The sequence below is a fragment of the Equus quagga genome, chromosome 2 (genome assembly GCF_021613505.1).
Source record: "Equus quagga isolate Etosha38 chromosome 2, UCLA_HA_Equagga_1.0, whole genome shotgun sequence".
In the NCBI taxonomy this organism is placed as follows: domain Eukaryota; kingdom Metazoa; phylum Chordata; class Mammalia; order Perissodactyla; family Equidae; genus Equus; species Equus quagga.
In genome coordinates this window covers 50,742,487-50,759,188 of record NC_060268.1, presented here as the reverse complement: position 1 = coordinate 50,759,188, position 16,702 = coordinate 50,742,487, and the positions used below count along the sequence as shown (strand labels likewise).

At 35.8% G+C, this 16,702-nt stretch overlaps 1 protein-coding gene across 2 annotated transcripts in view; it reads left to right on the top strand.

Annotated features, from left to right (window-relative positions):
• NEDD4 (NEDD4 E3 ubiquitin protein ligase) overlaps nt 1-16,702 on the top strand; it is a 120,029-nt gene that overhangs the window by 51,215 nt on the left and 52,112 nt on the right. Inside the window, exon 2 of one of the 2 annotated variants that reach the window (XM_046653934.1) lies at nt 779-2,366. The exons of the other annotated variant lie outside the window; for it this stretch is intronic. Within the exon in view, the coding sequence (XP_046509890.1) occupies nt 807-2,366 (1,560 nt within the window). The 5' untranslated portion in view covers nt 779-806. The remainder of the gene's footprint in view (nt 1-778; nt 2,367-16,702) is intronic. 2 annotated transcript variants of the gene reach the window in all.

Sequence of the window (16,702 nt, the reverse complement as noted above, 5' to 3'; positions counted from 1 at the left end):
GGGCTAAGTTTGAATTTCTATCCTTAAGCTTTCACTTTTTATAAGTAGTGTTTTGGAAGCTAAAATATTTATCTATTTGATTTAATGCTAAAATTTTAATTCACTCCAAAGTTTTGGTATTTCCAAATTTATACAACTGTTTGAACTTACCCATTTAAAAAAATTTAACAGTCTGTATTCCTTTCTACATTAACTAACTTGACTAGATTCCTAGTATGGCTACTATTTGGAAATTCAATCTTTGATTTGATACTCAATTTCATGGGGCTTCATTCCTACCAACTTCCTGTAATTCTATGCCTCTGGGTAAAAATATTAGTGGTCAAACTCAGCTGGAGAAAGTATAGGCACCGTGATTCACATGGTTAACTGTTCATTTAGTAGAGCTGGAGTGAAAAAATACTGTTCAACTTGAAATGCTAGAAGATTGTTGTTCTTGTGTTACTCATTCATGCAAATTGGAGAAGGTATAATTGAAACAAGGTTGGCAGTGTTTGAGGCAGTGTGCTGCAGCTGAGCTCAGCTTAAAGGTCGCTGGAAATCAAGTGCTTTGTAAGTGAAGGCATTTTGACTACAAGAGATTCAAGACATTTTGGAAACGTCAGTCTCAGGAATGGGTCGTCTTTTTCTTTCTATGATATCTGGTAGCTAATGTTTTACCTAGGATAAAGACTACTACTTAAAAGCTCTTTTAGGCACCACAAATGATTTTTTCGTTCGATGCAGTGCAGCTGCTTCTAGCCTGTCTACCGACAGAGATCTTTGTTATGCCTTTTAGCCCTTAACATGTTTGGAAATGAGAACAAATGGCACAAAGCTTACGAGTGCACTTTGCAGCCAGAAGAAGCAATACTTATCCTTTGTCAGAAACCTCCGGAGATGATTTGGATAGCAGTGTTCACATGTGCTTCAAAAGACCAACACGGATTTCAGCGTCTAATGTTGTTCAAATGAAGCTGACTCCCAGACAGACTGCACTAGCTCCGTTCTTAAAGGAAAACGTTAAGTCTCAGGAAAGATCATCTGTTCCTTCACCTGAAAATGTTAATAAAAAGAGCAGCTGTCTACAGATTTCGCTACAGCCAACAAGGTACAGTGGATGTCTTCCGTCTAGCAATGTCTTAGCTGATGGTGACGATGCTTCATTTGCTTGTGTCTTGAAGGACGGCATTTACAGCACTGCCGTGGTTGATAATGAACTGAATGCTGTGAATGATGGTAACCTTTTAGGCAGTTCTGCCATTCGCAGTGGTAGCCTTAGTAACTTTTCAGCCAGTGAGAATGGATCTTACAGCAGCAACGGTAGTGATTATGGGTCATGCACAAGCATCACAAGTGGAGGTTCATACACCAATAGTATCCTCAGTGACAGCAGTGGTTATACTTTTACACCAACTGATGATACTTTTTTTGGTGGAAATTTATCTTCTGACAGCACCTCCAATAGAAGCGTGCCAAACAGGAATATTACTCCATGTGAAATTTTTTCAAGAAGTACAAGTACAGTTCCATTTGTCCAGGATGACTTGGAGCATGGACTAGAGATTATGAAATTGCCAGTGAGCAGGAACTCGAAAATTCCACTAAAACGTTGTTCATCCTTAGTAATTTTTCCTAGGAGTCCTTCAAATACCCCACCAACTTCTCCAACAAATACAGGTACTCTTCCAAACAAAGGATCCTATCAAACCTCACACCAGTTTCTTATTTCTCCTAGTGAAATTGCCCACAGTGAAGATGGTACTAGTGCAAAGGGATTTCTTTCAACAGCTGTCAATGGACTTCGGTTATCTAAAACAATCTGTACTCCTGGAGAAGGAAGAGACATACGACCCCTTCACGGGAAGGGCTCATTACAAAAGAAAATGGTTATTGCAAATAATAGTCCAAATCAGACTGTCTGTGAAAAGTCACCTGAAGGATATTCTTGTGTTTCAGTGCATTTCACCCAACAGAAAGCAACTACATTAGATTGTGAAACAGCAAATGGTGATTGTAAACCAGAGATTTCAGAAATTAAGCTTAATTCTGAAGCAGAGTATATTAAGCTTATGCATAGGCCATCTGCATGTTTACCATCCTCCCAAAACACAGATTATCAAATAAATATCAATGGACAGTTGGAAAGACCAAATTCACAGATAAACAAAAACCATGCTATTTTACAAAGAAGTATTTCTGTGGGAGGAACTTATCCAAGTGTTTCCTGTTTATCCAGCCTTAAGCACAATTGTTCTAAGGGGGGACCATCTCAATTACTCATAAAGTTTGCATCTGGAAATGAAGGTAAAGTTGATAATTTATCAAGAGACAGCAACAGAGATTTCACAAATGAACTGTCTACTTCTTTGAAACATTCTTGTAAGGTAAGTTTCCTTTGGTCTCAGTAAATGTTAATTTATAATAGATTAGCTTTATGAAATATTTGGTTAAAATTTATTATAACTTAGCAATTTTATATACTTTCTTCATCCTTAGCTAGCAAGTATTTTGTAGTCATGATATTTATATTTGTAAATCTGAAGAAGCCGCAGTAGTTTTTCACTCTGTTATTTTACCAACATAGAAGATAGGCATTAAAAAAAAAGTTTCCAAAGTGATTTAAGCCATAAAACATTTCTGTAGCATAAAAATAAGCCTTAAATAATAATTTATTTTATAACATTTTACCTTGGTATATTTCTCCCTCAAGTGGCATGGTATTTTAATGTCTATCTCCATATTTATTCCTACTTTCAAAAATGCTCATTTGGTATTCTCCCCTCCTTAATCATTGTGAAATAAAGTAAAATATAGAATGCTCATTTAAAATATTAAACAATAAAAAGCCCATATAAAAATGTGAAAAACTTGTTATAAATGAACAGAGAAAGTGTTTCTCTAAAATATATATATTTATTAGATTATTGATAAAAAACTATTAAGCTGTATGTTTAAAGCAGAGGAAAAATAAATGGCAATTACATTTGTATATATCCTTAACCACAGGAATTTTGTTTCCACCCTATTTTTCTTTAGCTACCAGTTAAGACTGCCATCTAAAATGTAACTCATTCTTTGAACAATATTGAATTGTGAATTTTATATTTTTGAATTTAGTTTCAATTTCTAGGCGTTTCCCATAATTTTCTAGTTACCTTAAAATTTACTTTGATAAGTTTGCTTTATTGTATTAGTAACTTTAATGAATTTTAACCAAAACAGCTCTTTATGTAATTTGGCCTTTCCAAAGTATTTTAAGTATTTTGAACTTAAATAGATTTTTTAAATTTCTGTATTTGGAAAGTCTTGCCAGATACCAGGAAATTAAGAGATTTTTCTGATTAAACCAATACTAGATTGACGGTACCTAGCAGTTTGGGGGAAAACAACTTATCTGTTTATTGGTATTTATATAACACTTAATATCTATATTAAAGGGTTTTTTTGAAACTTCTGGACAAGTAACTTTAGGTAAATAAAATATTAAGTAATTGCTAGTTTGTGTTCTCTTTTGAAATCTGATAAATATAATCATTGTTACCCAATGTCCAGATGTTAATATAAGCAACTACTTTACTGAGGATGAACAAGGATCGGATTTCGAATTCTGATCTATGTTTTAGAATTATTAATTCTGTTTACAAAAATTTTTTTAAAACAGCTTTTTAAGAGATTATAATCCATTCAGCTGTTTTGCCCCCAAAAGAAAGCAATGTGATACTATGAAGAAACATTTTAATAATTTGCTAATTGAATTATATTTACCTTGTAAATTTATTTTACATTTAATGAGATAATCAATCTGAAAGGAATACTTAACCTAGAAATTTTTATAGTAATATTCTTGAAATAGTTGATTTTGTTGTAATATTATAGTTTGTTGTTGATGCTTTTGAAAAGTGGTATTTTCAATGGTTTTTAATAAAGTGTGACTAAGTGCCTTTTGCATGGCTAAAAATATACACTTTTGTTGATTTTATTTAAACTTAGGTAAGCTAACTTAAATATTTTTCTGTGACAGCCAAATGCCTAGCTCTGTGCAGATTCTATTTTTTTGATAAATTATTGGATTATAAAATAGTTCAGAAGTGTGTAGTTTGCTGAAGAACTTTAGATTGTTTCTCCTTTTAATGTTTATTAAAGAACTCTTTATAAAAATATTGTAAACAATATACTGATCATTAAATTCAACATATACTAGATCTAAATTGATGTAATTGATTAGTTGTAAATCAAGGGCTTGTTTCAAAAGGAAAATACTAATCTTTTTTCTGAACAAAGCAATGGTAAAAATAATGGGGTTTAGAAATAATCCTGTGTTTATCAATAATTATATATTCATCTAATTATAGTGGTATATTGTAACTCATTTATAAATAAACAGCTCCCAAAATATTTCCCATGACTCCAGTTAGTCTGGGTTAGTATTCTGATATGCTGAGTCTGGATTCACATTTAACAAGTTGATATTAGAGTAGCGTTTAGTAATGTCAGCTATCTGTACCAAGCAGCCGTGAAATTAAATCACGGCCTTGGTCAGGGACCCTGGTTTCTAAAGCACTGAGAGGCCTACACATTCTTTTCTTATGGTTTTCGCTACCAGTCTCTAGGAGCATAGTATCCAGTTTCTTGCTCTCTATAATCAACAGCTCATTAATGGCAAATTTTTTAAATCTAGTGAGAACTTTTACCTGTATCTGCAACAGGGCTCTGTCCTGTGTTTACAACTTAAAATGAAGATGGGACTTTGTAGTCTGCATGATCATCTATATTTTATTTATTTGCTATCAAAGAACATAACAGTAATTGGCATAGGTTTATTATATATGCTTTTTGAAATATAATATTGCTTTTGTAAAGACCGTATAATGACTTTTTATCTGAAAGTAGATATTTGATGCTTTAACATTGTGTGTAATATTTTATCAGCTTGATCAAGAAATAGGTTATGGAACTAAGATAGTTTTTATCCAGTTACAAAGATTACTATTTAGATTTCTAAAATCTGTGTAATAGTTTACTGTATTATTTTTCCTTATCTCTTGTTTTTTAAATCTCTTGTCTTATGTGGTTACGATGCTCATAGATTTCATTACCCTGTTCTTTAAAATAGCTTAGCATTTTACCCAAGCTTGTACATGTCTTCCATCCTTGACGTATATGCATGTTTTTATCAGAAAGTTTGGCTTTACATTTTTTCTTTTTTGTCATGAAAGTTTTTGTTTATTTTCTGTTACCTAATCCTGGGTAGGCAAATTACTTAATCTTAGTATAGTAGAACTTTAAAAAGCTTATGTCTCAATTATTTTAAAAACCTTTAACACTAATCTCAAGATTATACATTTCAATAATTTTTTTATTTAGTTGTTCTTCCTAAAATAAATGTTTTAAATATATACTTATTTTAGTGTTCTATTATTTTCTTTCTCAGTCCTTATTTTATTACCTTTAGCAGAATATTTAGAGACATTTGGTTAAATTTATTTTGAACAACACCATCTTTCCTATAAAAACCAGTATAATTTGTAAATATTGACTCTCAGACTGTGACACAACAATGTTAATGACCAGTTTTAGAAATTTACTGAGAAATGTATGCTTGTATATGTATATTTCTTAAAACTGAGTCACTATAATAGTAATTTCAGAGTGATTCTGAAATTCAGAGGGAGCTGAATTGTTTGCTTCTGAAATACTTTGTATTTCTCTGTGGATGTGTCTTCTTTAATTCATTCACCTAGCACATTTGAATGCCTGTTATTAACCAGGCACTGACTCAAGCGCTGGGAATAAAAGTTAATGAAGAACAGTCTCTAGTTGGGGGAGGTCCCATTAATAGAGACACACTGGTAAGCAAAAATAATTTCAGTCTAGTATGTGATCTGCTAAAATAGAGGTATGTATAAAAAAGTGCAAAAAGATGCAACAATACTTGCCTGGAGGAAAGGACCTTGTCAGTAGAGGAAGGCTTCACAGAGGAAGTGACGTTTGAGCTAAGTCTTGGTAGGTGAGTTGGAGTTCACCAGGCAGAGAAATCAAGGAGGATATTCTAGGGCAATGATTCTCAGTCTTGGCACAGTGGACATTTTGGGCTGGATACTTTTTGTTGTGTGAGGCTGTCCTGTGCCTTGTAGGATGTTTAGCAGCATCTCTGGCCTCCATCCACTGGATGCTACTAGCACTCTTCTCCCGGAGTTGTGACCATCGAAAAACATCTCTAGACATTGCCAGATGCCCCCTAGGGGCAAAATTGACTCCTGTTGAGAATCATTTCTCTAGGTAGAAGCTCATGCAAGGCTAGAGGGTGAAAGAATCACACTGTAAATAGTTCAATGTGACTCAAGCATAGGAGTCTGGGGATGTGTGAGGATGCGGTAGAATTGGGTTGGAGTCTCGTTGGGCACAGCGCTGAAGAGAAAGCAATGTGTCTCTTGCTAGCAGACAATAGGCAATGAAAGTCTTTAACTTGTAACATGCTCATCTTTGTGTTTTAGATGATAAATTTTTATGACACCATGGATTATAAACGAAATAAAGTTTTCTTGACTTAGATGACGGAGTGAATGTTGATGTCATGAACTAGGATAGGGAATTCAGGAGAAGGGCCAGATCGGAGGGTGAAGAAGAAATCATGCATTATTATGTTTATGTACTGAGAAGCTGCCCTGGTGGTACTGCTGTGAAGTAGGGCAGGACCAGGGAGATGCAGGACCAGGGCTCAGGAGAGAAGTGAGAGCTGCAAATGTAGCTTGGGAGTTGCGAGTGTAGTCAAAAGCTTAGGTAAGGATGAACTAAAACACATGAAAGTGAGACGAGAGGTGGGAATAAGTCAGAATTCTGGGAGCAACAACTTTGGGGAGACAGTGGAAGAAGAGAGCCACTGGAAGGGCAGAGAGGCCAGGAGAGCATGGAGGCACAGAAGTCAGGGGAAGGGAAAATTCAGAGGGGCAGCAAACAATGCCGTAGAATGTATACATCCACTGAACATGGCAGTTAGGAGGTCCTTGGTGACTTTAGCAAGAGAAGTCTTAGGAGAATAGTATAAAAGTCTGGTTGAAGTAAAAGTGAAACGGGTAAGGAAGCAGAAACAGCAAGCATAGGTTGCCTGCTAAATGTGATAAAATAGGCATGAGATAGTGTAGGCAAGGTATCTATTTAAAGGTTGCTGTATAGAAGACACAGTATTAGGTGGATATAAGATACATAAGAAAACTTCCGTGTCTACAAGAATATTGCAGTCTATTTTCTAGGGGAAAAAAAAAAGGTTGTACCTCTCTGTTCTTTCACTGCAGAACTATAGAATAAGTGAGTATAAGCAGTGAAAACTGAAATGGAGATTCAGCAATGTGAAATGAAGGAAACAGAAAATTAGAAGTGAAAACCTGACAGTGCCTATGAATAGTTACGGCTCATTTTGAACAGCATTATTCTAACTTTCTCAACCTCCTCCCTACCACCAAAAATAAGACAAAACAAAAACAGAGCCTCTATATAGAAAACTAGTAAAGGTTTAAGGCCTGTCCCTAGAAACCACTTGGACAATAGGCACCTCTGTGTGTGACTGGTTTCTTCCAGAATATGGAGCCCACCATGTGCTAGCTGTTGTGAGGCCTCACCCTTCTAAATCCACCCTCCCTATACATTATGGGTGAAAGGGGAACAGGATAGACCAGGAGAAGCCAGGACCAGGAGCCTGTTTAGGCAGAAGGGGCTTGGCAGAGGCCCTGGGTGTGGCCAAGCCAATGTGTTGAGGTCAGGAGGGTGGTTAGCAGAAGGCGCGAATGAGTGCTAAGAAAAGGAACCAATGATTTTGTCAGCATATGCAGGAAACAACTGAAGTGTTACTCAAGTATTCAGTATTCTTGGTTTGCCCATGTGTGAAATTGAAAGCCTATGGTCAGATGAAAACAGACACTTACAAGTGTAAGAGAGCCTTTCAAAACAAGAGGTGAACAGATCTGTCGCACTTCAATGAGAGAGATTGCGGGAAGCTCTCAACATAGGAGAATTGTTGAAAAGCAATTTTATCTTTGCTGAGCTTTAACTAAACTGCTTAGATATAACTAGAGCAGATCTGACAACTTGCAAGGGCAAGCAGCTAGCATGACTGTGTACCTTGTAGCTCAATTTGTGGGCTAGTCACAAAGAACACCTTGGGCAAGCGAATCCATGTTGTTTCTACTTAGGCTCTAAGAAGTCTGAGGGACAAAAAGATCAGGTTTTTGCTTGACTTAGATGTATTACAAAACCATAACGCTGCGAAACATTTTGTGATTCACCTTAATAGAAAAAAATGTTACTAAGCAGAAAGAAATTTACTTCAAGGATATTGGTAATACAAGGGACAATGTCTTTAAATTCAGCTGTTCATTAAGTACAGACACAGTCTTTATTTTTTTTGCTTGAAGAAGATTGTTGCTGAGCTAACATCTGTGCCAGTCTTCTTCTGTTTTTCATGTGGGTTGCCACCACAGTGTGGCTTGATCAGTGGTGCTAGGTCCGCTCCGAGGATTCTAACCTGTGACCCCTGGGCCGCTGAAGCAGAGTGGGCAAACTTAACGATTACACCACGAGGCCGGCTCCAAGACACATTCTTTTTTTTTTTTTTTTTAAGATTTTATTTATTAATTTTTCCTTCTTCTCCCCAAATGCCCCCAGTCCCTAGTTGTATATTTTAGTTATGGGTCCTTCCAGTTGTGGCATGTGGGACACCGCCTCAGCATGAGGCGCCCAGGATCCAAACCAGCAAAACCCTACGCGGCCAAAGCAGAGCGCGTGAACTTAACAACTCGGCCACAGGGCTGGCCCCTCCAAGACACATTCTTAACAGACTTTTTATCTTTTGTCCCTCTTAGAAAAGCTGAGAGTGTAACATTTTAAGACAGCTAAAATCATATTATCTAGCACTACTTCCTTTTTTACTTTTCTTTTTCTCTGAAATTTTTGTTGGTAGGAATTGCCTACTAATGCTTTAAGGATTGCAGTTGGAGAATAGTTTAGTAAGTTGTCAGTTTGACCAGTGATCTTCAGATTTTCATGTGCATATACATCACCTGGAGATCTTGTTAAACGCAGCTCCTGGTTCAGTAGGTTTGTCGGGGGCCTGAGAGTTCCGTATTTCTAGCAAGCTCCCAGGTCATACCAATGCTGCTGATTCCGCAAACGCACTTTGAGAAGCAAGGCTTAAGACCATTCTCTTATGAGAACAGTAATACAGTTCATAGCTGAAGCATCTGATGAGTCCCTCTCCTCTTTTACATAAAGAAGAGCCATAAGTATACTGCGGCCAGGACCAAACTAATTTGCTGAGTTCTAAATCCACTTAGGCATTTAGACTAGTTATTGATCGAGACCATGTAATACATTGTCTGAACCAACTGTTTGGACCAAGAAAACATTCAAGAGCAAGGTTGCCTACCTGCCTCATAAAAGAACTTTAGTATGACTCTTGCACAATTCTGACTGGTATTAAATTTTCCAGGATTACATTTTCGTTTCATTTAAGAACTTAAAAATATTGGTCTATAGGGCATGTAGTTCTACTTACAGAAATCTCTTGAATTCATTATGGCTGTAATTCTGGTTTAGAGGGTGAGATTTGAAAAATACACAAGTGAAATGTTATATTTTTCATAACTATTTTGGCTTATTCTGGCTTATCCTTCCTCTCTGTGATCATTTTCAGTCTTTTCCATATACTTTCCAGTAGCAGTGCCAGTTAGGGGACTACTAAGAATGTGTAAATCTTAGATTGGCTTGTGTAATGAAGTGAAACACCATATGTAATGAGCTGTCCTTTTGATAGCCCTATAAGAAGAAAGTTTAAAAATCCTTTGTATATAACTTTGTAATGCTGCTTAAAATTATATATTACTTCTAAAGTATAAATCAGTATTTGAAAATCTTAGCAACTGTTCTTCCATTGGAGCAGTTTAAGAAAGCTTACTGGTTCCTAGGTTTTTTTAGTCATTGTGGCTACTCACGGCTTAGCCTAATTTCAGGGAGCCTCATAAGATACTGAACATTTCAAGTAAGAAATGAGAAAAAGGAAGCATAGCAAGAAAAAAGTTAAAGATGGGTAGGCAGAAATGGGGAGACAGAAATAGATAGGCAGGCGAGCAGGTAGGCAAACGTAACTTTTCTAGAATCGATCAAAGAAGAATTCTAGAGACGGGATTAAGAAAATGGGTAATCTTTTCTGGGCTCTAATTTACTAGAATGTAATTCCCTACATTCAGGGATTTGGGGAACTTTTTGTCTTATTCGGGACTTTTTGAACAAAGCCAAGGGAACTTTTGGAATGGGGTAGAGATCCCCCTCAGAGATGAGGGTGACCAGACTGCCTTGCACAGACAACCAAACTAGGATATTTAAGTGATGACTGTAATGATGAGAGGGAGCCACTTGATGCTTCATCCTTTGCATGAAAGAGTGGCACTCTTAAATGAATACCTTGTCCCTGGGGTGGATGCCAATGGAATATTATGATCGTGACTCAAGGATTAGTTTCCACAGTGGAGTCTGATTCATAGCCTACACATTCCACTAACTGGTACCATAGAACAATGTGTCTGGATAGAGGCTCAGATCGAATTTTCTAAAAAGAAGATTGAATGGGCAAAATCTTTTAAGGGTATCTATACAAAGCCCATTTGATTAACTTTAAATTTATCATTGTTTAATAAAATGACTTCATGTGAGAACTGGATTCTCAGAGTTGTTCCTGGAGTTTCAAGTAACTGTTTTAGCTAAGAACGACCTTGACCTTTTGTACCAAGGCTGAAAGACTGAACCCTCTTGAAGAGTCACAGAGCTTAATGGAAACTCAAGTCATCTTCAAAGCAAATGAGTTTAACAAGTATTTATCAGAAATAGAATATGCACCTGCTGTAAGTGGCAAATATTATTCCTGGCATTGAAGAGTTTATAATTTAGATGAGAAGGCAGAATAATCTGTTAAAACAACCAACCAGAGTACGATACAGTATAATTTATAAGAATATCCATATACCTACTTCAGGCAGGTGAATACCTAAACTCTGAGATATGGGATTGCCTATATAATTTTTAACTAATTTTAATTTTTATCAAGATAACACATGTGCCTGTTTAAAGAGTCAGATGTTATTTCTTTGAAGATTTCCTTTTTGCCTTTTTCTCTGTATTCTCTCTCCTTAGCATTCCTATTAGCCAAAGTTTGCACCTCTTGAGTTGATCTTATAATTTACTTCTCTCCTGTTTTCTGTTTCTCTGCCTGCTTATTGTATATTCTGAAAAATCTCCCCCAAGTTTCCCCTTCTCTTTAATTTTAAAATTTTGATTATTTTAATTTCTTAAGTTCTGTCTTGTTTTCTGATGATTCCCTGTTCTTGTTTTATCAATACAATCTCTTATCTCCGAGAATATTTTGCTTCAGGGTGTTTTGTGTGTGTTTGTTGTGTTACACGTCCTGCGTTCTCTCTGGTTCCCGTGGGTCCCTTCATTGTTATTGTTGTTTGTTTCTCTTTGTTATTGGACGTTTTCCTCCAGCTGTCTGGTGAACCTTGGCTGTCTGTCTGGTCATGTTTGAGAATGAGTCACTATGAAGTTGTCTGGACGCTCTGAAATGGTGTGGGGCTTTTCGACTGCTCAGCTTCATTGTTGGGAGACCTTCGTCAGTATCTGGAGGTCTTCTCTCAGAGGTCAGTTTGTTTCTCCAGAGAAGAGACTTCCAATGATTGTGTTTTATAGCATAGTTAGTGGTAAACTAGGAATGAAGGTGATTTCTTTCTAGGGGTTGTGAAACTGAATTAATTCAGGGTAAATGACACCTTAAAAGTGATACTTACTTACCAAATTCTTAAGGTACTGATGATAATTTAATGAATTTACAGTAAGTGAAGTGCCTGATTTTCATACCTGTTGTCTGACATACATTGTGTATATTCTAGAAGCGACGATACTCCTAGAAAGACTAAATTAAACCTTCGTTATAATCAAATATGTGGTTTCCTTAACATATTTCCCAACTTTTTACATTCTTGGCAATACATTTAAGTGTAAATGTGCATGCCTGTCACTCCGAGAAAGAGAAAAGACCTATTAAAAATGTATTTGGGTATAAGACAACAAGGAAGAGGAGACAAGAATGGCCTCTTAATGGAGTGTCATGTTGGATGCTTCCTGTCACTAGATCTTGAAACCTTAACTGTGATTTTTTTAACTTGGAGAAAATCCTGATACATTCTTTTTTGAGCTCTTAACCCTATATCTGTAAAAGTTTAAATCAGTTAACATATCATATTAGATACCACATTTCAAAAAACTCACTGTGGTAGTGATCATCTCCATATTAGAAAAAAGGGAGCAAGCTTAGCAAAGTTAAAAGGACTTACTCAAGATCATAAAACTAGCAAATGTCAGATGTGGAATAAAACTGAGCTCTATTATGTATTCTAAGCACTTTTCTACTGTATCACTAACGGAGAGGACTTTCATCCTACCCTGCAGTAGGAGGAATGCAAGGGATAAAGTTGCTTGGGGAAAGTTATTCTAGTAAAAATAGCATCTGAAAGAAAAAAAAAAAGAGTTATCTAAAGGAAAATCTCCACTTGGACTGACTACAATGTGATGAATAACTTTTACACTCTGAGGAACATATAGACCAGATCAAGTCCTTTCTTATTGCCGTTGTTGAGTGAAAGCTGAGTTCAGGAATTATTATTTAAGCACATTACTAAAGAACCAGTTTGTCTTTCAACTATTTCTTTTGCTATTCCTCTGACTTGTGACCTGATGTTTATAATTACTTTGTTCTTTCTGATTAATTTTATTGATCAAATAACACATACTGCAAGTTTGTACCTCCTATAACACTATTTATGAATTTGATTCTTATGTTCTTTTTCTTCAATAACTATTATAAACTACCTAAATCATTATAAACTGCCTATCTTTTTAAAAATATTTTTAAACCTTTTATTATGGGAAATTTCCAACACTGTACACAAAAGTAGAAAGCGTAATGCAGTGAGCCCCCATGTGGCCCCCGGTGAACCCCCAGTTTCAACAATTATCAACATTTTGTCAATCATGTCATCCATCTCCTCCTCTCCTTTTTTTTTCCTGGAATTTTCTTCTTCTTAGTAAATTCCATACATCATATAATCTTACCCATAAACACTTCAAAGTGCATCTTTAATGGATAAGGACCTTTTAAATATATCAAACTACCATGTAATTATCACACAACAAAATTAGCAATAGTTCTCACGGTTTTGATCGGCTGTCTAAGTCGTCTAGGTCATTTTAGTGTTGATGAAGCTCGAGATGGATGCGTCTCTTTTGACTTGTGTCTGTCTAATTCTTCATCTATTTTATGATGTTCACCTTACTTTGGGGCTGAGCATGTTAATTTTTTACCATAGGATTTTCTGTTTCTTTAATCAGATAATTTTTGGTAATATATTTGTTACCTAAATAATTAAAGTTTTCTCTTGGAAACTAAAATTAAAAGGTTAGAGGTAGGACTTGGAATTTATCATCTAACTACACCTTACCTAAGCCTTAATCACCACAAATCTGCACTTAGAGCTCAAACATCTGGAATACTTACCTTCCTTATTTTGGGGTAGAGTGAAAATGTGCTCTATGGTGAATTTGCTATATTAATTCCTCCTATAGCTTCTCTGAGTCTTAATCATGTTTGTGAAATATGAAATTTGTGAAACTAGGCAGAGTTGTTCTGAGGACTAGAAATTTTATATAAGTTTGGCAGATAGCTTGTGCTCAGTAAAAAGTAGATATTATATTCCTTGTAATGTTGTTGTGAGAGTATGTGAAAGCACATTGTAAACTGTAAAATGCCACAATATGTAAAACACTAATAATAATAGTTATTGTTTTGTGTGTGTACAAACTGAATCATCTATAACTTTAGGAATCCAGGTTAACAGTTAAGTATTAGGAAATATATGAAAAGAACACATTATTAAAAAGTAGTGAAAATACACACAAACGAGAAATCTGGAGAAGCATTTCTTCATAAGACTCTAAATCAAAGATCAAGATATAGTTTCAAAGGAATACAGTTTTCCCAAAGCCCTGTTAAAAATTAAAGCACAATTCTTTTCACTTATACTCAGGTTTTTCTTTTTTTCCTGCTTTATTCTCCCCAAATCCCCCCAGTACGTAGTTGTGTATTTTAGTTGTGGGTCCTTCTAGTTGTGGCATGTGGGACGCCGCCTCAACATGGCCTAATGAGTGGTGCCATGTCCGCACCAAGGATCCAAACCACTCGACCACAGGGCCAGCCCCCATGCTCAGTTTTGATTATGTATATTCTTGGGGACAAAATTATGTTGAGACTAGATGCACAAAAGAAGGACAGAAATAAATTTACAGCTAGAAAGTCCTGTATGTGGGCCACAAGCCACTGCTTATGCAATAATTGGTATTTCTAAAGAAGGTGACCCTATCGTTTTTTTTATCCCTCGTTGAAAATATTGACTCATAAAGACGCTGTATCTTAATTGATCTTACGCCATTGATAGAGTCAGCTTCTAGCCATAAGATGGTAGATTCTTTCTCTTCGGTTTATAAACTAAAGAATTTCAGATTTCTCAATAGGTGTTTTTTTTTTTTAATAGGCTTTGTTTTTTAGAGCAGTTTTAGGTCCACAGAAGTATTGAGCAGAAGGCGTAGAAATTTCCTTTATACTCTCTGCCCTAAGCATGCAGCCTCCCACGTTATCAACATCCCCCACCTGAATGGTACTTTGTTACAATTAACGAACCTACACTGCTATATTATCATCACCCTGAGTCCAAATAGGGTTCACTCTTGGTGGTATATAATCTGTGGGTTTGGACAAACTTATAATGACATGAATCCACCACTAGAGTACCATGCAGAGTAGTTTCACTGCCCTGAAAATCCTGTGCTCCACCTATTCATCCTTCTCCTCTTACCCCTGGCAACCACTGATCTGCCTACTGTCTCCATAGATTTACATCTTCCAGAATGTCATATAATTGAAATCATACAGTATGTAGCCTTTTCAGATTGGCTTCTTTCACATAGTAATATGCAGTTAAGTTTCCTCCATATCTTTTCATGGATTGACTACTCTTTTTTTTAAGTGCTGAATATGAATATTTCCCATTGTCCGGATGTACCACAGTTTATTTATCCATTCACCCACTGAAGGACAGCTTGGTTGCTTCCAAGTTTTGATCATTGTGAATAAAGCTACTATAAATGTATGTTTGCAGCTTTTTGTGCAGACATGAGTTTTCAGCTCCTTTGCATAGATACCAAGGAGTGTGTTGCTGGATCATATAGTAAGTTTAGTTTTATAAGAAACTGCCCAACTGTCTTCCAAAGCAGCTTTACTATTTGCAATCCCACCATCAGTTCCTGTTGCTCCACATCCTTAGTAGCATTTGGTGTTGTCAGTGTTCTGGATTTGGGCCATTCAAATAGGTGTGTGGTGGTATCTCATTGTTTTAATTTGCATTTGCCTGATGACATAAGATGTGGAGCATCTTTTCATATTCTTTTATGCCATCTGTATAACTTCTTAGGCGAAGTGTCTGTCAAGGTCTTTGACCCATTTTTTAGTTGGGTTATTTGTTTTCTTATTGTTGAGTTTTAATAAATCTTTGTATATTTTAGATAACAGTTCTTTATCAGATATGCCTTTTGTAAATACTTTCTCCCAATCTGTGGCTTTTGTTTTCATTTTCTTGACACTGCCTTTTGAAGAGTAGAAATTTGTAATTTTAATGAAGTCCAGATATCAATTCTTTCTCACATGGATTGTGCCTTTGGTGTTGTATCTAAAAAGCCATCACTAAAAGTCGTCTGGGTTTTCTCCTACTTTATCTTCTAAGAGTTTTATAGTTTTGCATTTTACATGTAGGTCTAGGATCCATTTTGAGTTAATTTTTGTGAGTGGTGTAAAGTCTGTATCTGGATTCATGTTTTTGCATGTGGACGTCCAGTTGTTCCCTGGCACCTTTTGTTGATGAGACTGTCTTTTCTCCATTTTATTGCCTTTACTCCTTTGTCAAAGATCAGTTGACTGTGTATATATGGGTCTGTTTCTGGGTTCTCCATTTTCTTCCATTGATCTATTTGTCTGTTCTTTCACCAGTACCACACTGTCTAGATTACTGTAGTTTTATAGTGAGATAGTGTCAGTCCTCCAACTTTATTCTTGTCCTTCAATATGTTCTTGGCTATTCTGGGTCTTTTGTCTCTCTGTGTAAACTTTAGAATTAATTTGTTGATTTCCACAAAATAATTTTCTGGGATTTGATTGGGATTACACTGAATCTATAAATCAAGTTGGGAAGAACTGACATCTTGACAGTATTGAGTCTTCCTATACATAAACATGGAATATCCCACCATCTATTCATTTTTTCTTTGACTTCATTCATCAGAATTTAGTAGTTTTCCTCATATAGATCTTGTGTGTATTTTGTTAGATATATACCTAAGCATTTTTTTGAGCACTAATGTAAATGGTATTGTGTTTTTTATTTCAAATTTCACTTGTTCATTGCTAGTATACAGGAAAGCAATTGACTTTTGTATATTAACCTTGTATCCTGCATCCTTACTGTAATTGCTCATTTGTTCCAGGAGCTTTTTTTGTTAATTCTTTTGGTTTTTCCACAAAGGTGATCATGTCATCTGTAAACAAAAACAGTTTTATTTCTTCCTTCCCAATCTG